General features: G+C 41.7%; 1 protein-coding gene across 3 annotated transcripts in view; it reads left to right on the top strand.

Moving 5' to 3' along the window:
• ANKRD10 (ankyrin repeat domain 10) overlaps positions 1 to 25,475 on the top strand; it is a 302,983-nt gene that overhangs the window by 194,754 nt on the left and 82,754 nt on the right. For all 3 annotated transcript variants that reach the window (XM_069636764.1, XM_069636763.1, XM_069636765.1), the window contains one exon: positions 648 to 739. In XM_069636764.1, the coding sequence (XP_069492865.1) occupies positions 648 to 739 (92 nt within the window). The remainder of the gene's footprint in view (positions 1 to 647; positions 740 to 25,475) is intronic.

Raw genomic sequence — 25,475 nt, 5'->3', positions numbered from 1 at the left:
TGGGTGACTCTTCTATAGCATTTCTAGCAATTTAAGAGTGCTTGTTGTGTTTGTCTAGAATTTCATCCTAAAGATATTGTACACTAGTCGAGTGGAAAACTAGCTTTTTTTTATCGGATGGCTATATGGTAGCTACTGGACCATTCTCCCTTAAACATTAATCGGAGGCTGATTTTCTACAAATGCAATTGAGGACATTTTTGTCGTAAACACAAAGGCCCATTGACATCGGACCTAGTAAAATCGTGTCTGTACCACTTGGGCACTGTGCTGGGTTGTGGCCCTATTGATATAGGTTTTAAGGTGTGTGTGTGTTTAGATTTCTTGTATGGGCCAACAATTTCCCTTTGTAGGACTGACTTGGCTTAAACGGGAGCTTTAAAAATACAAAGGTCGTAGAATGTATTGTACTATAATTGCTTCATTACGACTGTAGTTAGAATCAAGGTATTTTGGAGGCCGATCTTGCATCAGAACACTGTTATGCCTTTGCAATCTTAGAATTAAAGTCACTGACTGGGATGAATATGGTTACAGTTATTTATTTGAACCCAGGGCTGCTCTTGTGGGTAATTCTTATTTTGGGGTGGGGCGGGGGGGGGGGGGGAGGTTTGTGCTTGACAAAAAACTGTTCTTTGTCTTTTCAGGATTATGTAGGTGAAACGCCTATTCATAAAGCAGCCAGAGCTGGTAGTATGGATTGCATAAGTGCTCTTGTCACTCATGGAGCGCAAATCGAGTAAGTTGCCGTTATGCTTAACCAAACTGAAGTAGCAATGAATAACGTTGAAATGGAAGGGGGGGGGGGAAATGACCCCCTTAAATAATAGCTGGGAAGTAAGTCTCTTGGGAGGGTTTATTTTTTAGCAGTAAATGGACCCCCTCCCCTTTCCTCATTTTGCGACTGACCTTTTTTTGGCCAGTACTTGTACTGCTAATATCAGTAAATGGCTAAAATATTCAGATACGTAAGCTCTTTATAAAATTTATCAAGCACACTTAGTCAAAATGTGGAAAGCTGTATTCCCTCTGCCATGTCGGTCCCATATTTTGACCATTATGCATTGTCTGACATAATAACCAAAACATGAAATCCAGGGTGGTTTGGGGGTACAGGGGGAGAGAGCATCACATTTAATTGGTGCTTTGACAGATGGAATTGCTGCTAAATGTCCAAAGGAAATATGGGTACCAATAATCTGACTACACATTCTTCTATTCCTGGTGTATAAGGCTTGTCGTAGTGTAGCAGTTCATAAACCAACCAATACTAGCTTTATTCCCCTCCACATCTTCATAGTCCGACTTTGCATTTAAATCCTGAAATATTGCCGCCTTTGCACCTTGTGCGCCGACTATAGAAATCCAGTTCCACAGTTTTTAAGCTTTGTTTCTTGGATAGCTTCACCAGACCAAAAATCCCATTTGTATGGTGTAATGTGGGAATGCTGCACTTCAAGGTTCAAGAAATTCGCTGCTGCTTCCGATGTTACTTCACCTCTAAAAGCGGTTTTAAAAGGATCAACTGATCTCATTCCAATTCTACAATGCAGGTCTTGTTCTTTTTATTATCGGTTGGTCGCAGTGTCTGGCCTGCTTATTGTTATTCCAGTGTTGGCAAATGTATGATCTGCATACTGTCCCTTAATTGCAACATAAAATGTAAGCACATTCTTGGATGTCACTTTCTTTCCCTCCTACAGACTTTTACTATTTTATATGCTCTCCCGTTTTTTCTCCCATAACTTTGCATGTTTTTCTCATACTCTAATAGTGCAGCGTTGGTTTCGTTAGCCTACTTTTCGACATCTGTGGTCCTTTTTCACCCTCTTCTTAGGCCAGCACTATCCGCAAGTGGTGTATGGTTTTCACTTTAGCTTATGTTACATAGACCATTCGAAGACTTGTGGGCAAGCCAAGTTCAACTCCCAACGGGCGATTGAGTTCTGTGCTGGAGAACTGTTGTTTTTGATGCCAGGCACACAGTTGCTTGTGCAAATATCTTACATCAGAAAGGCATACGTGGGTAGTGTTGCCTAATGCAGCATTGTTTTAATTGGCAGTCAGTCACATTTCAGGGACTTTCTTAAGAGCAGCTGATCGAGTATTTGGATCTTGGATCATGCAGACTTGGATAACAGTTTGTTGCTTATCATTTCTGTATCCTGTCAAGTTTTTCCCTACGTTTCAGGGGAATGTGATGGGTTAATTCTCATGGTACAAAATATTAGTCCAGTTGATAGAGAATGACGGGCAATGCACCGTTTGAATGCCCTTTGGTACAGTTTCTTCAGTATTGCCAGCCTTTAACAAGTACAATCTGCTTATTCAGCAGGGTTATTTTCTTCTGTTTTAGTATTTTTCTTTTCCAATTTTGACTTTTTTGACTTTTGTAGGTAATAATAAATCTGCTGCTTTGCATTGTTTGAGATCTATCCTCTAGTTTTATTCATGTCTACCATGATTCCATCTCCGTTTTTCATAATGCTTTGCTGTTTTCCTACAGCGGCAATACAATATTTTTTGCGGCCTCCTGTTCAAACTGTTGCATTGGTAACCTCTACTGTGAATGCAATGAAAAGCGGATACAATCTTTGTTTCAGGAAGGGTCACTTTCGTGATATGACTCTGCCATATGCAATCATGCTTGAGCCGTTGTGATGTCAAGCAGAAGGCCTACCCATACCCATTGCATGGGATCTAATTCTCAAATGGGTAAGCTACCTTTGCCCGTATTTGCACTTTACCTCTCTGCTCCTGTCAAAACACTAAGTTGCCACTTGTCCTCTGTTCAGAATCGACTTGTGGGAGGGCAGGCCCTCCCCAACCCCATTTGCATCAAAACTTTCCTCTTTCCTCTTGCCCCACTTACAATCAATTGTCTTTTTTTGTTTTGTTTCCAGTGGCCATTGGTTCTGCTTGGCCCACTCTCAATTTCCCTCCTCTGCAACCGCTTCATGGTGCTCATTCCGCCACCCTTTTCGCTTCCTCTTGAGGTACAACCCCCCCCGCCCCCCGATTTACAAGTTCCCCTCTGCCTGGATACCTATTTTACAGGGTCATCCCCGCCATTACTCTACTGATGCACACACAAATGCTGTTACTGGCACATATACTACAGTGAGCAATGCAATTCCAGCAATGCCTTTGCTGCAATGCTTTGATAGGTCACCCTAACCGTTAAATCACTTTTCACTTGCCAACTAACAAAGTTGTAGGAGAATGTGTGTCTTGGAATCAATCCAGTGACTAATTTTAATCCTCAAACACCCAGACATGATTTTATGTGGGAGTTAACCCAACAAAATGAGTTCAGTGATTTTAGCCATGTTGCTTTTGGCCATTTAGCAGCAATTTGCCGAATTGGGTGTCTGCTAAGACTTCAGAGAATACCATATGAACCATTTATCCTTGCGTTAGTTTCATGTCACATATTACAATTAAACCGCCCAACCTGTTGAGGATTAGAAGTCTACCTTAGTTGCAAAAATAGACCCTGTCACAGGAAAGCAGAAGGAGAAAAACACTTGAGGTTTAGGTCAAGGTAAACCTATCCTGCTTTGTTGTACTGCTCAGCTGTGGTGTGCGACCTTCATGTCCTTACTAGTCTGTGGTCAATATTGCCCTCCTTCCCTCCCACCTGTGGTTCAGCTCTTATATTTCCTTTTCAAAATATCTCCTCTCCAAAGTTAAACATTGTTATATCAATGAAAATACTACAATGGAATAATAAAAAATAATGCATGAACTATTTGAAGTTCCGAAGATGGTAATGGTAAAAAGCCAAAGTGAGGGGGGTTTTCTTCACTTGTGCTTTTTGTCACCTCTAGAACGGTTCCATGTGTTAATATCCTGCAAAAATATTGCCATATTTCTGCGGTGATATTAAGGCATGGAACCTGTGGGGGACACCCCTCCGGAACCCCTGCATTTTTAAAGGGTCGGGGGACATCCCCGCAACCCATGCTCACAAAACCCCCCCAAAATATCACCTATGGCCGTTTCAACGACCATATACAGCAATATATTTGGTGGGGATAATATGTAGTGATACCTTATAGAAAGTCTCGGTTACTTGGAAAGCTCATGCCTTTTTCCATCGCAGCGTATTTTCTGTTAGTCCAAGAAAAGGTATTGCAACTTTCAACTTTTAAAAAAATTTGAATTGGGCCTGCAAAGGTTTTATGCACTTTCCTATATAGTACTTTTAATCCTTTGTTTTAGGGACAGGTTGAGTTGTATAGGAGTCTTAAAAGCCACTTCAAAGAATGTACTTTTACGTTCAAATGTAAGAGTACTGAGCTAAAGTTGCGTGAGGTGCAAAATAAGGAAAGGAATACATGACTAGGACCTAATATGCCATTGCCTTGCGTTTAAAATCCTGCTAGCTTTGGGCAAGCATCCATTACATGCCTGTCAAATGTTCGTGCCATAGCAATATAGTTCTCAAAAGCTAAGTGGTACTGAATAACACTTACTAGGTTCTGCTGAATGTCTAATTTTATATGGTACCTGGTGGTGATATGTGAACCACGTCCTACTTCAAGACTTGGGGCCATCACATGAACACGTATTCATAAGTGTTGCTTTATGTAACTTGGAGACTGCATACCTCATTTGAGCATCGGATCCTTAACTCTCTCCTCCACGGTTCCCATTCCCATAGCTGCCCCCTTGCCCACCAAGTAGGAAGGGGTGTGTTAGTAACGTTCCAGCACTATTCTTACCTTTTGTTCTATATAGTCTCTTTAATCTCTTCTACTGCCAGATCTGTGTTTTTTGTTTTGCTGCAGTAGTGCTTTTTACTGTATCTGAGCCATTGGTGTTTGAGAGCACATGAGAACAGCGTTGGCCATCCGTTTTATCTAGTTCCATACCAACTACGGATGTAAGTCCTGGCTAGTTCTATAAACGTTATACATGCTTGCTTTGCTACCCCTTGCCCGTCTTTGGGCATTAGAAAATAAATGTAGGTTTAAGACCGATTATCAGGAAATCGGTATCCTTTCTTTGACCAAAAATATACAATTTATTTTGTTTTTTAAAGCCTGTGTGGTTCTGATGCCTGCTTTGCTGAGTGTCATAATGGCTTCTCACCCGTCGTCATTTTCTAGGCTTCACAAGCTCTTCTGCCACTTAAAGGAATGGTTTGCCCAAAATGTTTTATTTCAAAAATAGATAGGCAATATTAAAAAAAAATTGCCTTTTTTTTTACGGTCCCTATGTAAAATTTTGAGCAATTCAAGCTCCAAAATGTGCAAAGGCAAGCACATGGGCGCATCCATTTTGTGAAATGGATGCCCGCCTGTGCTGGCTTTTGCGGCACTAATGAAGGAAAAGCCAGCCAGCTGTAGTAAACAAAAGCTACCACTGGGTGGCTTTTCCTTCATTGGTGCTGGGACTCGGAGGACGCGGACCGGAGACTACAGGCAGAAAAGCTGCAGCTGCATCTCGGTAAGTGCTATTTTTTTATTTTCATTTTATTTATTATTATTTTTTTAAATAAGCACTAGCTGCGTTTTCTTTTTTTTTTTCTAAGTTTTCCAGGCTGGAGGAGCCTGGAAAACGTAGAAATAAAACAGCAACTTTAAAAATGTTGTGTTTATGTTTGCGGTCGCTTTTGAAGCGACCGCAAACGTAAATACAACGTTATTGTGTTTTGAAAACGCTGCAGTTTTTCGTTTCTCAGGCTCCTCCGAGCATGAGAAACTTAGAAAGAAAAACCGCAGCGTTTTCAAACACAACCGCGTTGTGTTTCTGCCTAAATCTCCTTTCCCATTTGGGGCTCTAGGGCCCTAAAGCCCCAAATGGGAAAGCAGATTTAGGCAGAAACACCACAGCATGTAAACACAACAGTGTTGTGTTTCTGCCTGCCTTTGCTTTCACTTTGGGTCTCCGGTGCTCTCCTGGGGGATCACTTGAGACCCAAAGTAATAGCCACGGCAGGCAGAAACACAATGCGGTTGTATTTGAAAACGCTGCAGTTTTTCTTTCTGAGTTTCTCAGGCTCCTCCGAGCCTGAGAAACTTAGAAAGAAAAACCGCAGCGTTTTCAAACACAATAACGTTGTATTTATGTTTGCGGTCGCTTCAAAAGCGACCGCAAACTTACAACGTTTTTAAAGCTGCGGTTTTATTTCTAAGTTTTCCGGGCTCCTCCAGCCCGGAAAACGTAGAAGAAAAAACGCAGCTAGTGTTCATTTTTATTAAAAAAATAGCACTTACCGAGATGCAGCTGCAGCTTTTCTGCCTGTAGTCTCCGGTCCCTGTCCTCCACGTACAGCACCAATGAAGGAAAAGCCACCCAGTGGTAGCTTTTGTTTACTACAGCTGGCTGGCTTTTCCTTCATTAGTGCTGCAAAAGCCAAAGCGAGCACAGCGGCGGGCATCCATTTCACAAAATGGATGCCCCCATGTGCTAGCTTTGAGCTTGAATTGCTCAATTTTACATAGGGACTTCGGAAAAAAAATGCCAATCGTTTTTTTTTTTATATTGCCTATCTATTTTTGAAATAAAATGTTTTGGGCGAACCATTCCTTTAAATTTCAATTAGGTTCATTGTCTCCAAGAGAATCTGTCCATGAAGAACCACAGGCTCCTTGGTAGATGCTTTTGGTCCCTCAAATTCTCGGTTCAGATTCACTTCTAATCCATTCATTAAGTACAGGAACTTTAACACATTCTGCTGTTGAGGACCATTACCCTATAAACCTGTAAGAGCTTTAGGGTACCTTTTTGGTTATTGCCTCCAACCAGCATTCATGTTTCTTTCCAATGTTTTGAGGCCACCATTCCTACTTCTCTCGTTTTTGTTTATTATAAACCTCCAGCAGCAGAAGGCCTACATGTTACTCCTGCACCCTCTGAAGACTGCTTTTATTTTCCTATTCTCTACTGTTGTGCGGAGGAGGTTGGAGTCCAGTTTACTGCCATGTGAGAGATTCCAAGATCTTTTTGGGTCCCATAGATTGCTGCTCAATTTGGATTGCCCAGAATAATTACCATTGTTACAACTCCTCCAAGAGCTGATTATTAAAACCATTTGTTGGTTTGCAAACCAGTCTCTACTACACTTGTTTGTGCCAGGTCTGCAGCACAGCTGTAATTTCCCAAATAAGGCTGTACAAGCCATATACAGTATTCTTAACCATTTTGCTGCTCAACTATATTTTTTCGGACTGCTGCACCATTACACAACTATGGTTTGGGGGCGAAGCTTTGCAAATCCACTTCGACTAGATTGAACTGTATGGTCCCATCCCTTCAGCACAAGACCATGTGCATGTTCTGACCTCTTTGTCCCTCCTCAGTGAGGTTTGATCTGGGACCCTGGCACATCAGTTTGGGAGAACTACGTTGGAGTGGTGTATCCTCCTGTAAATGCTCCTTCCTTACGACCAGCTTCTCCACAAAAGACATAAAAATGCATTGGAGAGCCAAGTTCAAAAACTGATCCCATGTGGTCCTTAAATGTCACTACCTTTTTTTCCTCCACTAGATTATCATCGGTTGATTTTTGATTGACCTAGTTGTAAGTGAAGCTTAACAATCATCCCTTGATGCATACGTTGTTTATGCACATACAGTGAACCAGTATTGCATGCTCAAGTGAAGTTGTGTAGTCTGAAGTAGATCACTTGTTTTCTCATCCTTCAATTCCGGAAGCAAAGGAGGAGGCGGGCTCCTCAGAAGCAGTTAGTCCTCAGATCTGAGCAAGCAGAATGTTATTTGCTAACTAAGCTAGGGTCAGATTGTTTCATCATTTGAATATGATGCAGAGAATTTTTAAATCAATTGTCACTCACTGGTAATTAATGCAGGGAGCGACGGAATCCTGAAATATGAGCAGATTTCCTTGCACCCACCACCAGTGTGACTGGTTCTTCCCCCCCCCCCCCCCAACCGCCCATTCCGGATAACAGGATAAAATGATCTGCCGGCGAATATTCTCAACATTAAAGGTGGCTATGCTGAATGCATTTCATTTTACTAATTGCTCTCGCGCCTCGGTGCGTAGAGCAGTGCTCCCAGTAACGATGACTGAAAAACTTGATGCGCCTATGGAAACGATGTCAATATCTTATCCCTTGCCCTTCGCCATGCCTCTTTCTAGCTAGCATTGACATGGATATTAATCTTCTAAGGCTCCCAGATTGTGCGTTAATTGTTTTGGCAAGCGAGTGGAAGTTGGTGTGCAAAGAGAGGATCTGTGGATGGATACCCTTTTTCAGCAGAATAAGGAGATTGGTCGCCCTTCTTTATCTGCTGCCCACTACTCAACTTGTCCACCTGAGGGGATGTATCTCTGACAAATGAAAGCTCAAGCTATACTAAAGGTAACCTGAAGAACAACCTTCCTTCCAGCCCTCCACACCCGCTGCACCCCCAATAAAGGGGGGGCAACAGATATATATTTTTTTAAAAGATCCTCTGAAGAGGGCTTTCAGACTTGTCAATGTCTCTGGTAAATGAAAACGCAAGATTGTGGATGCAGTCCTGACTACCATTGTTGTAGTGTTCATGTCAAGATTGGGTATTAAATGGTGTAGTGACTGAACAGTACTAAGTTCCAGTCCAATGCCTTTTATTTACAAGATCTAGGACTGGGTGGATGATTTTCTAGAGGGGGGGGTGTTTCCCAGTCTTCAGGATAGTTGGCCTTACGAACACTAACAAACTACTAATGCAGTTGGGATGGACAAGAGCCAAACATTGGATGTGAAGGTAGATCTAAGAAGCAATGGGCCTTTCAAGAAGCCCTAGTCATACACCACCTTCAGGCTGTAGCGCGCGCTTATTTCTTGGCTCCAAACTTTGTGTCAGGGTTATGGTGGCCAGCTTGGTGCTTGGCAATCGTAGGGACGTGGCGCTTGGCTTGCTTCTAATAGCCGGGTCTGTGGCTAAGTGGGCTAATGCATCCACTACAGGGGCCTGTGCTTGACCTCATAATCACAGGTTCGAATCTCAGCAGGTCCACTCGGCCCTTCATCTTTCCGAGGTGGATAAAATGAGTACCTTAAGTTGGTTAACAATCTGTTATTGGCGCCAAGATGCCCCTTTGGAAGTGAAAGTGCGCTTCTACTCCTGTTAACTCCTGTTATGTTAACCCTCCCCTACCTGCAAGTATTTCATCCCAGTTGCCAGGACCTGCTTATGTTGTTGCAGGAGCAAGTCAGTTTTGTCCACTTCTTTCATTTATTTCTTATCCTAGTCGACCCGCTCCAGAAAATAATTTGTCACATTGCCCAGTAGTTGGCTTGAGCCCTGGCATATGCTGACGAGCTATGGTTAATGCCCTTGTGAAGTGCGGACATGTAGATACCAGATCTCGTTCTGGTAGCGTGACTGTTCGCGGGGTGCTCCTTTAATAGCTGCCGCTGGTGTTGTGTGAGGTATCCGAGCTGTGTTCCCACTGTTGAGACCGTTGGGCACTTCCATGTTGCACCTGTTCTTCTAGTGGCTGCTTAGCAAGACAATGGTTGCCCCATAATCCCTCACCCCCATGGATTTCTGACCTTGCTACTGTTTTTTTTTTTTTTTTGAGACCTAAGGGTTTTGCAGTTCAAGCTTGAGAGTGAAGAAAGGGTGTCGCGAAATGCGTGTGGGTTTTGGGATCTCCTTATGATGGCGGTCGCCATACTGAAAAGAAGTGGTCAGTCGGGTGATGAGGCAAGTGCATCTGTTTCACCCGTGCACGTGATTTTTACAAGGTCCCTGTGCTAAGAATAAATGCCTTGTGTATGCTCAATTGTGTACTCGAGCTACTGATATTGACCCGCTTGTTAATCTCTGGTTACCAATGGTTTCGGGGGACGATGGGGGGGAGGGGGCTGCTGTTAACAACCAGACTGCTGTTGAAGGGGATAAAGACTGGCTGTTACACCAGGCCATGGGGTTGAAGCGCCAGTGAAGGGCTGCTTGAGGTCAGCAAAGGGGAAGGATGATGGAGTACCTGCTGGATGGCTGCAGGGATGAGTTTCGGGTCTTCAGCAAGATGCTATTCTTTAAGGATCTTGGCTCCAGTGATGGTCTGATGAATGGCTGCAAACGGCATCAAATTTGCTGTTGTCCAAACCAGCCATCACATCTGCCCAGCAACACACCCCTACTGTGGCCCGGATGTAGACTGTGGGACGTCACAGTCCCAGTCCCATCCAACCACACACTCCTACTGCTGTTTGGCACAGCAAAGCTGAGGTTTGCCTGCAAAAGGGCTTACCATATATGGCAAATCCAGCCCAGAGACGGCAGGAAGAAGGCCAAAATCAAAGCTGGCCAAAGGAAAGGCAAACGTCTTGAGACACAGCCATTTTAGAGTGTATGCATTCAGCAGTAAAATGCAAAAGTGCATGCAAGAATATATGGGGGAAACCACTAGTAAATAGCCACTGCCAGTCTTGAACTTATGCAGGCAACCACAAAGTTCCCCAAAACAATGTTATATGGACACAAAGTATCCCCATCACCCCGTGCTGCAAGGTGAAGTGCAGTATGAAGCACACAAGGGGTTTGACAATGGAGAAACGGTTCACATGCACTGATCGCCATAGGGACTATCGGTGCCCGCAAAACAAATGAGCTTAGCAAGGCATGCGGAGTTAAAAGGCTTCACTTAGCCTCCAAATCGAGGCCGGTCGGTTCAAAACTGCAAAAAGGTGGTGGGAGAGTTGTCATTGATGTCTATGCAGGGAAAGGGCAAAAAGGAAATCTTGCCTTAACGACACTTTGTAGCGTCCTGCTGTTCCACTATCCAACACATTTCCCCTGTCGGGAGCCAGCATTTCTCTACACTTTCACAAGCATTCCAGGCTTTTATCGGTGGCATACGTATGTTTTTGACATGCTTTTTACAGGCCATTATCAGTTGGAAAGCTAAATGGTTATTGCAGATTTTCATTTGTGTTTCTATTGTTCCATCAGTCTACAATTTGTGGTGGTGAGCGGCATAGCTTATATCTGTCTTGGCACCTTATGTGCCATTTGGTATATCAGTCTTCACTCCTAAACATGCTAGATCTCGGGGGCTATGCAATGCTTCAGACCCTCCATTGAGACATGATGCCACACAGTTCTCCAGGTCAAACCATGGAAGGTTCTGGATGTTGAAGGCTGCCCTTTCAAGGTCAACCTCTTTATATGAAAATGTGCTAGGAACGCTAAAAGAAAGTAAGATTACATACTACAAAGCACGCCATGTACCAGAGGAACCAGAAGAAAGCAAGTCCAGACGCCCTGTGACCAGACTTCCCGCCCCCTCACGCTACGGTTTTCTTAAAGCCAAAGGAACTGTCTAGGTACAGGCGAAGAGACCGTGGGCAACATCTGACTACAGTTCTGATTTATCCATATCCACAGTTGTATATTCCATTTCCTATTGCTCAAACAGACTTGTTTCACGGATGTGACACTAAACGGCAACAGCAACCTTCCACCTTCCATAGCAGGAAAGCTCTACATTTTGAGGCTCCAACAAAAGAACCCACCTAAAACAGTATATTGCTGCCAGGGTGGGGGGGGGAGGCACATTGGAGACCTTTGCACCTGCGTTAACGGCCAGTCAGGCATGATGCATTATAAGGAGTCCTAGATTGACTTAAAAAGTGCACCTTATGTGAACAAGCTGCACAAGTGACCACAACAGAGCACAAAATGTAACTACTTTCCTGAGAAGGAAGACCGCCTCCCTTTTGCAAAAAAAGACCACATAAACCTGCTGGAATTGGAGGTGGTCCTTGAGGCACGTACATTCACCATTGGTAACTTGTGACTGCTTGTGCAGAGGACTGCATGATGTATCCAAATGTTGCGTCCCTCCATGGAGGCTTGGCTGATCTAGCTACTAGTCCACAACCTTTCACATATTACCTTGCTTCAAGTTGTACAAAATGTGCATGCAGAGTCTGCGTGAAGATCCTTTTTAATGGGTGCCTAATGGGTGTTAGGGTATTGTAGGAGGTGTTCGCTGAACAAGGGACACCGCAAATAGGCCGGTTTGCTGCCACTGACTGTTCTACAGCTTTGAGTGCAGATACGGTAGCTCTGGTGTGGCCACAACTTTGGTCCGACTACCTGCAGTACAGACACTTGAATTTACCTCAAACAAAATGAGTATTGCAAATCTGTAACGGATCTGCACAAATGGTGGAACATGCCTCGCCCCAACCCAGAAAATGTAATTATTTCGCAGAATAATGTGTTTCCTTTGCGCTTGGGTAATTGTCTAACCGCTAAGGTATTTCCTTTCTGGTGGCAAGCTAATCTGGAATACAAGCAATATCTTTTAAACCCTATAGATTATTACTTAACAGTCCTCATTTCTTCTGACGGTTGCTTTGTACTTTTCCATTGGTTCGGCCATTTCCTGATCTCTTTGTGCCAATTCAACCCCTCCTACAGAAAATATCTTGTATACTCTAGATGTGAAAAAAGCACTCCATCTTGAAAAAGCAATGTAGATCAGAAAATCAAAATGAAGCTGTAATGAAGGTACTATCTGTGCAGGTTTCTCAGCCTCTCGGCACCATATAGCGATTTATTTTTGCTATTCTACATTTCATTTAAGTAAATATGCGTTTTCCAGGCGTGCCAAGAGATAAAACTGGACTTCAGCTGTCCCGCCCCACCCACTTCTCATGTAGGAGTTTGTTAAAGTAGGTAAATGGATGTCTAAACTTTGTAGTCTCCAGGAACCTGTAACTCGAAACTGCATTCTCAAAGCTAAGTGTTCTAATTTGTTCCCTTCTATTTAGGTTTGTTCTAAAACGGCCTGCAGTTTGTCCCATCTGTTATATTCCTGTGTGTGCGTGGTCCATAATTTCTAAGGTTATCAAATGCTACTGGGTGCATTTAACAAATTACATGCCCCCTCAAACCTCTTTGCTTCTGCTTTGGTGTTCCCAATTAAAGTTTGAGCACTAGTAGTGCATGACCTGCTATTTATGCTTGGTGGTGGTATTTATCTTTAGCTAATAGGCCAAGTATACAGGAGTATGTAAATGGGAGTAAAAGAGATTGTTCCCAAGATGCACCTGTCTTCAGCTGTTCGAGAATGCTCTTTACCTTCAATTCTATCCTTGGATCTTTTATTTGTGCAATATATTTTCTAATGCAGCATCTATTGCTAGATAGCATTGCTATCAAAACAGGATATCCTCTTCAGAAAATTCTAACAAGAGGGTGAACATTGATTACTGAACCCTGTGTTCATTTAGTGATCTGTTGGTTCCCAAATTATGACACTTCTATCATAAAGCATGCTTTGGGATCCCTCTTGGTTGCAGTGGATTGCAACGTTTTTTTCCACTGGGATGCCACCATTTTCATTTTAAAGCTTACTGCTGCAAGGTTTGACTAGTCCACCCATCCCCAACCACTTGACTCTTTGTGTTTCTTAATAACTGGATCACCTGACTCAAACGTTCGATCCCGTTATTGGGGACGTTTCAGCTCTTGACCTTCGTAACTTAAACTATTTTTCCTTCTCATCTGACCACCCCTCCGGGTGAGCCATTCTTTAACTTGTGAAGCCCCCTTCCTCAAATTCCAAATTACCCTCTAAATCCAGTACGTCTTCCTTTCTGTGGGCAATGGTCTGCATCCTAAACCGATCTGCTGCTTCCAGGGAACCACATACCCCTCCCTCTTGTCTGCTCTCCTCTTATTGCAAGGGAATATATAACCTAATTTTGAGCATTCTTATTGACATTTTTTTTCTAAATGATTATTCTAAATGAGATCTATTCATAATCTATTTTCTTATGACAATTTGATCACACCCCATGCTGTCATCCAGGGTGAAGTAGATATGTCCTGGAACTTTACCTGGCAATCAGTGAAGTGGTTGACCCCATTTTGCAAATTGGAGGCACCATGTGCTCTGAAAACGTTCCATGTAATCCTTCTCATGCCCAACCTTAGGGTCCTGGCTTGGCTTACCAGCTTTGCGTGCCTGATGCATCTTTATTAGCTTGGATGTCCTTATGAGCTGACGGGTTATTCCTTTCCATAGGTCACGCCGTCTAAGATTTTCTGTACCTTTAAGTAGTTACTTAATTTATACTTTTGAATTAGCCTCTTTAGTTGCCATCTTCTTCACTGCTTCCTTGTTGCCATTTCAGTTCCCATTTCTTATCAATGTCTGCAAGGGGCACGATTTTATCAGATTGTTGCACTTCCATACCTTTTTTAATGGATTATGTGCTTACATTTTAAGAATGTTGGTGTACAGTTTTATTTTTCCCCCCTGCCCCCTCTGCCCCCCACACCCCCAAATCCTTGAGTCCTGAAGACTCCTGCGTATACCACTGTTTGGCTGACCTGACAGGAGATATTTTTGATGGAATTTTTACTCCCAAAAAATTCCATCAAAAACGAATCGAAATGTAGAGGCGGTAAAGGGATGCAAGTGTAAGAGAGGGTTGGAGTAGGGTTTGACATCTAGGAAAGGGACAGATTTGGGGGGGGGACCCCCAAATACATTTATTTTTTTAAGCGGACATGGAACCTTTTTTTTTATTTATTTTTTTAAGATGGTGCTGTATAATTCGCACAATGCATTTTAAACCATCTGTGTTTCTATCTTGATTCTAGCAATGCTGCTCTCCTTTACTTCTCTCATATCGATTGGGCGCCTCTGCCCTTTGATTTATACCTCCCTTTTTTAATGTGTGTATGTAGCAGTACCCAGATATTTTTACATTTCAACGTAAAGAACCTCATCTAGCCACCCTAGGTCTCTTTCCTGTCCAAGTTTATGAAAAAGGAGAATTACAATTGCAAACTTTTCATAACCCCATGTTTTGCTTATTCTCCTCTTTACCCCCACAATCTCCCTGCATCAAAGTTTTTTATTCTGGCCACCCACTTGCCCATTTCTAAATTCAAAGATCGACCTTGCTTGCTGGGCAGAACAGCTTCTTGCTTCCTCCTGTAGTCTTGCTTCTCCATTGGTGCAATGCTCTCTGCACATCTGGGCTACTTTGGGCATGGGTCATGTTCTTCTTGGCTTTGAGTACCCTGCATCAGTTTCCCACGCCATGCCAACAATGAGCACTGGCTGGTCGCTCCTCTGTGCCCAGCCATGCCTTTTGATGGATACCATTCAGCTGTATTGCAACACAAACCCTGAGTCCTGTTGCCTGGAACAATTCATTTTGTGTGTCCCATCCGTTTCTGTTGGACAGCCTGCTAGCTTCGATCTCCTCTCCAGATTAAGCTGCTTCTTTCCCAGTACTTAAAACGCCATTCCATTTCCTCCTTTCGTATGCAGTAGTTAGGTATTTTACATCTTGGCACATCTACTATAGGAGCAATCAATTTTCCCTTAACAAGTGGTCCTGGATACAACTTTTTAAAAGGTATCTTATTCCTTTTTGCTGTTTTGGATCCGTCTTATTAAATTGCATTCACTTTGAATCTGTGTATATTTTGCATGTTTAAATGGTTCAAAACTACCATGGCTGAGCTGTTCAACAAAGCTAGGAGTTTGGGTTGGCCACAAGCATCCAGTTCTTATTAAAGACTAGGGAGTGTCTGGTTGCAAATCACAAAACGTGTATTCCACAGCCTATGTGTATATTCTTTTTTTTGTAGTTGTATGTTTCCGAAGCCTTAAAGAAGACCAGCAATTCTTAGCCTTGCTTTTGAAGAACTGTTATGATGTTCAACATGTTATTTCTACACTCTTTCATTAGAGTAGTGTATGCGTGTAGAGTATTGTATACTCCACATTTTAACTTTTTTCATTGGGCAAGAAATTGTGAACAGTTAAAGTGGAAGCTGCAAATTTGTATTGTATCCGTACTCTCTAGTAAGTCACCTGCTAGGCTAAATCGGAAACTTCACTGCAACCCTCTTCCACACTTCCTTTACCCACAGAAAGGATTTGGTGCCTATCTGTATATAAATAGGATTTGGGTTACTCTTGAATTTTCAATAGTGTAATGTTGGGTAACCTGTAGTGGGTACACTATGAACCAGCCAGTCCCCAACCATGTCCAATTATGATAAAAATGTTTCCCTGGGTGAACAGTCGTTGACTGTAAAATGTATGTCAGTTGGTTGGGGAGGGATCTCTGATGATGGGGTGGGCTGGTGGGAAGCCAAATGTTACTAGTTTAAAAAATAATTTGGTTAATTGAACAGTTTTAATTGTGAAATGTTACTTTTCTGTGTATTTACATTATTAACTTTTTTCTTTTAAGGTTTTTGTAAAAAAATGAAAGGATATTACAAAATCCACAAAGATGGATGCAGTTTTCTCCTAGGAATGTTGAGTACAAGCTCTTTTAGCTTAATTTTGTTAAATATTTTGCTTTTTCATTAATCAGATTTACTTGATTTTGGTGTAAGTATATAAGATTCTTTTTCCCAGTCTCAAATGTGAAGTTGTGAGTTCCAATTGAAATGAATAATTTGGTAAAAGTCACTGCTTAGCCCACTGGTGCCCTTGTTTAAGTTATGCAGAGTTTGCAAAACAAATGTGCCTTTGACAAAAGGATAAATTTGCTTAGGGGGAATGCATTGTCACCCTGTTGCGCCTGTTGGTCTATTAGGAAGCTTAGAATATCAAACACCAATGTTCTATGAAACTGGCAAGGGTCCTTACCCTGGGGTATCTGACAACTGTTAGATGTTGAAGACTGCTGGGTATGTCCGGTCTGAGTCCCTGGCTAACTATCCATAGCATAAAGGTGACTTAACACTGTACATGTTTTATATGGCATGGAATTTCCCTTATTCATTACGCCTATGTGGAGCCTTTTTACTAATGTGGCTTACTTTTCTTCATGATGTTGCAGCTGTGAGCAAGTCCTAGACAACTGGAAGCCTGCTGCATGGAGCCAAATAGCACAAACCTCTGCATCACAGGAAATCTCTATACCAAATGTGAGCTGTTTGAGTGTGCAAGACCTGCATGCCTTTATTAGTATTCTCTAGAAGCTATCTTAATGTACTTTAAACATTTTGGGTCTTTCGCAGTCTTCAACCGAGGGGAGCCTGATTGGTAAAGGGTGCCAGAAATTGGATGCAGTTTTAAACTGCAGGGAGACCAGAGGCCACTGATTACCCTAACTTGTGGTTCAAACTACTCTTCAATTCTCCCCCCCCCCACACCTCTGGTGTGGGCCAGTTTAAAAAAAGAAATTATGCAGAGGTCACCTTAAAGGCATGCCCTCCCACCTCACCAATTAATCTTCGAGGCTGCACTTCGTTTTCTGTAACCCCTTTTCGCAAGAAATCTTGGTTAAAATAATCCTCAGTCAATGATTACGTAAGATCTTTTTCATGTTAGATCAATGACTGCTTGTCTTGCCAATTCCGTTATTCCTTCAAAGCCTTTTCATGCGCTTTTACTTTAGCTTCAACTGTTGGTACAAAGGAAACGTTCTGAAAGGTCATATGTATGTGGTCTTGTCCCTTGGATATCATGCCAAAGCTCAATCCAGTGTCACTTTGGTAGTAATTCCTCACGTCACAGTAATACTTTGAGGACAGGCATCCCCTGTATCCAATCCAGTACCCTTGAGGTTCTCCGTTGGTGGAGACTCATTAAGTTGGAAGCTTCTCTTCTGTAGATCTTTTTGTTCCTGCATCCTACCTGACCACTTCGTAAACTATCGTAAGGGTTTCTAAAGTCTTTATGTTCTATAACTCCTGGTCCATCTACTTCTAGAAATTGACTGGTTCCTGCATTGCTTTATTATTCTAAGAGTTTAGAGACTAACCTAAACCACTTCCTGCATTTTGGGACTGTCAAGTGGATGATCTGGGGACATTGCATTGTGTTGCAACCTCCCACCCCGCTGAGTCCCCTGGTGGTGTAGCTCTAGTTATAATTAAGTCCATATTGGAGCAGGAAAACTCCTCATGGAAGCCATATTGCCTCACATTTGTGTAATCTTCAGCCAGGCTTGTTTCTGAGGCAAGTATGTACACAGCCGCTTCCAGTCCCTACCTCCTGGCAATTAAATTCTGGAGAACTACCAGATGCCAAAGTAGTTTTCTTGTTGCATTTGTGTTTTCTAATGTGACATTCTTGTTTTCTCTGCACTTAGAAGGATCGTATACTCTTCTAAAGTAGAAAATGTGAATTTTTGTATTCTAAATCTCAGTGTTGGACTACACATTTTATGCACACCCGATCCAGAAAGGCTCCTTGCCTCCCGGTAGCACCTTTTCCATGTTCTCCAGCTTTGTGCATGAGTTCATTTCGAAAATGGTTGGTCTTTTGTAAAGCCATTTGGTTTAGTCTTAGTCTCTGGTTCTGTTTCCATCAGATTTAACTTTGTGATCCGTAAAGTACTTGTCTTCGCTTAAAGATCGCTATTCGGTATTCACAACTTCTCTTGTGAATACCGAATATAGGCTCCTCAGTGATCTACCTCTCATCCAACATTGTACTACATGATTTCATTGATTTAAGACTTGGTCAACCATGCGGTTCCTTTTGTTAAAACCTTATTAAGGATCTTAAACTTTAGTTTTTGAAACTTTGGTTTTCACTGGGTGCCGTTCTTCTACCTTGTTACACCCACTTCTCTTGATCAGAGACTCCACGTCAGTCTGTCGGACTGTCTGATGGTGCTTTGTGTTGATCTTGGCTGCTGCGTGTGGCTCCATAATACTGAAGCATGGTCTAGCTGCCAGTCGCCTTGCTTGGTTTCTCCAGGTCTCTATCCACCATCTGCTTTGCGGCTGCTGAACCAATTTCTCTTTTCAGATCTGCCTCTGCTTTTTGGAGCATAAGCAGTTGATTTTCCGAATGGCACCTCTCGGCACATACTGTCCCGAAACATCGCTGTGATTCACCTCCTCCAAACCCCCTCTACCTCATGTTGCTTCCTCCACTATAAAGGTATGTGGCTCCGTAGGCATTTTAACTTATACCCCATCTTTCGATTCCTTTGCAAATGTCCCACGTGACCACAATGGCTCATCTCCATATCTTACAAATTGTCCATGGCCTTTACATGGCCCCTGATACCATGGCATTTGTTAATTTAATTAATCTTTTATATAGTGTTATGTTACTGGAGACCAGTCTCTTAAGGTGCTGGACCAGAATTCGAACCAATCTTGTTTCCGAGACAAACATGTTGCCCCTGGCCTAGCATACTTGTATGCCATGCTCTTGCTTCCCAGAGGTTGATGATGATTAAGAGCCTTTAGAATAAGTATGAACTGAAATCACAATTTTGCCACCTAGCAACTGAACTACAGCTAAACACAACTTTTGCCAGATTGTACTCACAGATCGCACATGTCAAATATGCTATTACTTCAGAAATAGTAAATTGGTGAAAAAAAGTTTTCAAAAAAATGTTTCTGCAACCCATTTTAAATAAGGGTGTGAAAGTGACGTGTATTTCTTTTTTTTTTTTTTACAAAAAATTATTTTAAAGAAAATTCCTTATAGCGAACATAGTGGGCAATACTGGCACAGTGTATCTAGTCATATTTTAAAAACTTGTTAAAGGCACATTTACGCAAGGGAGGCCTATATAAATAATTGCCATGGTTTTCCCCATATTCCAGGTAGATGTAGAGTAAAAAATCATTTTGAAGCGTGCATGCTGTGTAGTTAATAAAATCTGGGTTTATCTTTTATGACAGCTAAACTTGATTTCCCCTTGTTGTTTAAAGGGGTGTAGCCAACTCAAAGTTGTAGTAGTAAGGATTGATGCAGCTTGACATTCTGATACCATTTTGATTTTGCTTCTGCATATAAAGAAAGTGGTTTAATTTACAACAAACTCATTGGGGAGTATCAAAATTCATGTGTTTTAAGCTCCACAAAAGTGTACCTCTATTACTGGTGTTTTATTTTTTCTCAACCAAACATTCTATTGTAAGTATCTGGTGGAGAATTCCTAATTTATATCCCCCCCCCATGCTTTATATTTAAAATGCTGTACCTATGAAATTGGATATTTTGCTTCTGTACTTCCCAGATATACTGCTGCCTCATGGGAATTGAACATATACCACCACCATCACCCTTTAGTCTGGCAGTTTTGGTGTCCCCTCATTGTCCAAGAAATTGCTGAGATCAACATTGTCAGTTCCAAGTATTACATCTTGCTGTTATTTAAACGTTCAGAATTGAGAGTCAGTGGTTTCTGTGCATTTTACTTGTTTGGTGCAAAGGTCGGTGTATTTGACTCTCAAAGGTTCAACTCATGCAGGACTATACAGAGTTTTGCTTGGCGGATTATAGATGCTATTTGGCTGCCTAGAAGGGCCTTGGTTGCTTGATGCCAACAGCTACAAGTAGCTAAAATGTTCTCCAACAAAATGTGTTGTTTATATGGTAGCTTTTGAACTATGACAAACTAAGTGTTTGTCAATGTGTATAATGGAACAGATCTAGAATTAATGTGCCATATAAGTGGACAAAAATTGGCCTCTCGTTTTGTAAGTAAAAATGCAGTACGTTGTGTTCTAGCTCTTTATTCTATGGCTGGATGATGCCTATCTGAGAGCACATATCTCCCACTCCAATAGTTTGATCCCTGCAGTGGCCTAGCCTTTGATTAACAGATTAAGTTTTGACTGAACAGTTATTTACAGGAATTCAGCGTCCCACAATACAACTCTCCTCCCAGTTTCACAAACCTGAAGAATCCTAGTGACCTCACAGGAAGATTATGTTGCACTGCCATGAAATACTTTGTTTGGCTCATGGGCGCTGAGCTACTACACCTTTCCCCTTTGTTGGAAGTTGAATAGCTGTATACAAATGGCAGTCGATTCTTATGCCCAGTCTGGCAGCTTAATGAAAGTCCATGATGTAGATGTGCAAAATGCACAAACATGATATGGAGGAGAATGGGTTTTTAAGTAACTGCTAAACTATAATTCAAATAAGGAGCAGCAGCCTCAGTGGTTGACTTTCTGTCACAGTGAAAACAAAATGGACACATGTTATTTATGGGACCGATGAATCATCTCAGTAGATGTGAGTCTCTGGTAGCACCAATGACCTCTCTGGATTACCTGGTATAGTGATGAAACCAGTTTATCTTCTATTTATTCATGCTAGCAGCAAAATGGTTTGTGGGATATGTATCGTGGACCTCTGCTGTTTACAGGAACCCTGACCTCCCACGGTGCAGTTTCATGAAAACACTGTAAACATTTGCTGACTGCCCTCCTGTCAAAGAGGCAGCGTTCAACCCACTGAACTGTTTTGAAGACTTTGCAGATAAACCTGCTGTTCGACTAAGCAGTTTTCGTTCAAAGCTATGGCCTAGTTTTTTTAAAATATTAATTAAACCATCTCAAGGCAAGCTCAACCAGTCTACAGCCTTGTGAATATTATTCAAGGTGTGTTAGAAGTTAAGCAAGCAAGATTTGCATCCTGAGTGTGGTGTCAAAGGTCCAGCAGAAAAAAATGATCTGATTAGGGAGTTCGTGTAGAAAAAAAAAAAAGAAATTCCAAACAAAATCAATAAAACAAACCTAAACAAATCTCCATCGCACAAGTTCCAGTTATGTACTGAACATGGTTGATCATTGTAGTGGACAAATGTTGGTATTTGCTGTACAGGGCAGATAGGAATGTTCTTCTAAGCCTATAAGAAGCATTTAAACCGAAGTAAACCTTCCAGACCTGAATTTTCAACTCTACATATTCAACCCAAGAGATCTCGAACTTGGTATTGATATTTTATTTCTATCACGCTCATACACAAGTGTTTCAGAGCGGGACAAGGCAAGGGAAGGGAACAGGGGAGAACAAAACGGCGATCTTACTCAGCCCAGTGACATTGAGACACAAGAACCCACCTCTGTGGAATCAGGTCGGCTGCAGGTGGAAACACAAGAGCCCACCTCTGAGGAACCAAGGCGGCAAGTGGATCATGTGAGTAGAAAATGCCAAATTCAGCTACAAAGATTACACCAAGAGGCTAAAACCCCTCCATCCATGGAAAACTGCAAAACACACAACCAAAAAATCAAATGGCTCTAAGAACCCACCCCGAGGAGTATCCAGTGAAAGGTTTCACAACGGGGGGGGGGTTGTTTTGTCAAGAAAATTACCTAAAGCTGGAACATTTCCCTTTTTGAATTGCAATGTTTGTGGAAATAACATTGCTTAAGATTTTAAAGCAAATGTTTTACCTGGTATAAGCAATTACATGCTCATGCCAACATCTATATGTCGGGCAAACAAAGGATCGAATCATGATGTACACATCCGATACTCCACATTTGATTACCAAATTGCCATTGGCACGACATTTAATTCCTAATATTTTCAAGCTTCGGTTTAGTGTTTACAAATGCAATCCAAAAATCCAAGTGAGATGGTGACCACACCAAGAAGCTGTCGTCTTTGGAAATTCTATCCCGTCGGCTCTTTTTCCGATGGGAATAAATGCAGTCTTGCGTGTTTCTTGTGAATATTACCAAATACATCACCCAGCATGCCTAGTATCCTTGTCTTTTGTGAACTATGCATTGTATTGTCAACCTGTAAATACCAAGAACTGCTATGTTTGTTGACCATGGTTTGGGAAACAAGGCTCAAGTGCCCAGGAAGAAAATATATTGCGAATTTACAATTTGAAGACTTGGGAGCATCAAGAACCCATTGGTTGGCTTTGAGATGAGCATTTCATTAATCAATCTATATTGCTGTTGATTTGGACATGATTTAAACTGATAATGTTAGTATTAAGTGGTGGTTATAGTTGATTGTAGGTGGTTATAGTTAATTGTAAAGAAGTCGCAAGATGGCTACGTATTTTCTTTGCAGTCTTTGTATATGTTTTGTAGTCTCTGTTGGCAACATTACAAGATATAACAATTGGGTCTGGGCCAAAGGACAAAGCTTTCATTTTGAATTCCTCCAGGACTACCGGAGTCGGTGTGTGGAAGCGATTGGTCAGAAATGTTGGTTTGGACTCCATTTTGTTTGCTCTTTTTGGGACTTGCTGATATGAGGATTCTGTTAAGTTTGCAATTTGTGTTCTTCACACGCGTTAAGAAGTGCCTTAGCAATATTTGCTGAAGTCTGTTTCTCCGTAGAGATCGAGTATTCCTGAGCACCCACCTTAACACTTGGTGCTGTTCACTCTACATATGATTGCTGCAAGATGGGCCAGCTAATGGTCTGTGTATATTTGAAAAATAATGCTCTAGCCTACTGTAGGGTTCTGCATTACTTAATTAGATTAGTGTTGCATACTTTCAACTCGCAACCGTTGTTTTCATTTTGGCGTGTCCTTTATAAGCTGGCATGTGGCTTATTCTGTTGGTGGTAGGATGGAAGTAATGGCGGAGTAGTACTGTAGTGCTCAGCTTCTAAACATTACATTCTCGTTTAGATTGTGTTCTATGCAAGAAAGTGGTCTAGTTGGTTGGCTTCAACCTTTATTGCTGCTACAGCTTTCGTATGGTGTCTGACAAATCTGTTGGGTGCAATTATCTAGAAAATGTATCCAAGCATGGACGTTTGGAGATGCTGTCACTGATGTGTTTGAATTTGCTGTCTTAATGCTGACAAGGCAAACTTTGTTGCTAACTTGTTTTGGCTGGTTTCTTTTTATATAGCAACATGTAATCCTGAATTGCGGACTATGGAATCGGTAGAACAGGTTTTATTTTGTTGGCTTTGAAGAAACTATGGTCCAAATGACTCAATTCTGTAATCTGGTTTATAATTTGTATTCCGTTCCGGTTTGAAATCTTTGCATGGAAAGCAAGGTTACCAGTCTCTTTCCACTCCTATGTATGATTTGTTGGAAATTAAAATGCTGTCTCCCTCATGCACTGGTTGGTGTATAAGCTACACTTCCATGGACGTGTTCATTCTTGCATAAAATGACTGTAACCGGTTTTCACAAGGTTTTGGAGAAACTAAGATATCCACGGCTCACCAGACATCCAGTTGTCATAGCTAACGCACACACTATGGATTTTTGCTTTTGACCTGCTCAGTCTAGAGGAGTCCCTTCTGATTGTGGTGGTAGACATTATATAGCTTTAAATGGAGTGTGTGAAGTGAATTCCATGTTTTCAGATTACAAATTGCAATGTTCCATAGGAAACCAGAATGGCAGCAGTTCATTAAAATCCGGAGGACAAATCTACTTTCTCTTGAAGCTTTGATGCAACCCAAGGAGGAGAATCCAATAACTGATTTGGAAATATTTGCACCCGATTTGAGAACTTGCAAGATTCAGACTGCATTTGAAATTAATCAAAGTTAAATGTTCCCTTGATGGCATCTTCAGATGTTCTAAATCTTTTTTGTGCACCACAAATTTCAACCATACCAGGTTTTAGACAGTTTTGAACTATGTCCTACTAGGCAGTGATTTTATCAATCAATGCTCTTAAATCCTGGCGACTGCCATTTGCTTTTATTTTTCTTGAAAGGAAGACTGGTACTTTAGATACTCTCCTCACCCCCAAAAACGTTTTTATATTGAGAGGGTGGTAAATTCAGACACCACCCAGACCGCAACACACAGTGGCAGTGCTTCTCTGCACATGCACACTTTTCTTTTTTTTTATAAACTAGCCAGAATTATTAGTCGCCTGGAAAATAATCCCTCACCAGCGGCTAGACCAGTGCGATGTTGTGGCCTGCTCTGGTGTTTTAAATTGTATCCCAAAACTCGTCTTATTATTTGTGTGTTCGCAAATGGATGTTTTCTTTAATTCCAAATCTGAATTGTACAAATTTGTGTTTTGTTCAAATTGGACCTTCACTATAGTTTCTGGATATGAATTCTGGGAGGGCCAAAGATAATTACCATGAACAAATGCATTCGTCTTCGGTCCATATACTGTGAAGGTCCTGCTAAACACTCCAAAATCAACTTGCCAAGAGTCACCCACATGAATTTGTCTCGCTGTCACTGAAGGAAATGGACTGCAATTGTCAATGGATCCACTTCAATGATGACTAGGGTTGATAAATGGATTACAATAACTTTTTGCAAGTTCCCATAAGCTCCTGACTAGGGAAGCAGTTAACAGTCTGCAGCAGCTTCACCACTACAGGCCGTCGGTCGTCTGAAAATTTTAATTCATCTACAAAAGTACAGGGGGAGTTTGAAAAGTTCTGCAAAATCCAGACCTATATTTGAACACTCCATAGGAAGGCTCTTAAAGCTTTAACATTGAAGGGATAAACTACATTTACCTAGTCCAACGCTACTAAACCGGTTTATTTGCAGTCCTACTCCTAGCTCAGTATGCATGGAACAACAAGTGTACCCTCTAATCCTCTTAACAATGTGCTATTGTCCCCCCACCCCCCCGGTGTGAATTGCAATATAAAACCGCAGGCTTTGTATTGCTTCTAGGCTTTAGTGTGTTTTTTTATTTTATTATTTTGTTTTTCTTTGGTACGAGGACTGTTTGCGAACGTTATTGTATTTAGCAGATTGATTTTTGAGCCAGTAACATTTTCTTAGGTCTGAATATTTGGATGCTCGTGTCCAGTTTTGCCTAGCATA

Source organism: Ambystoma mexicanum, chromosome 7p (genome assembly GCF_040938575.1).
Source record: "Ambystoma mexicanum isolate Mex_15411 chromosome 7p, UKY_AmexF1_1, whole genome shotgun sequence".
Lineage (NCBI taxonomy): Eukaryota > Metazoa > Chordata > Amphibia > Caudata > Ambystomatidae > Ambystoma > Ambystoma mexicanum.
This window is presented reverse-complemented; position numbering and strand designations above follow the sequence as displayed.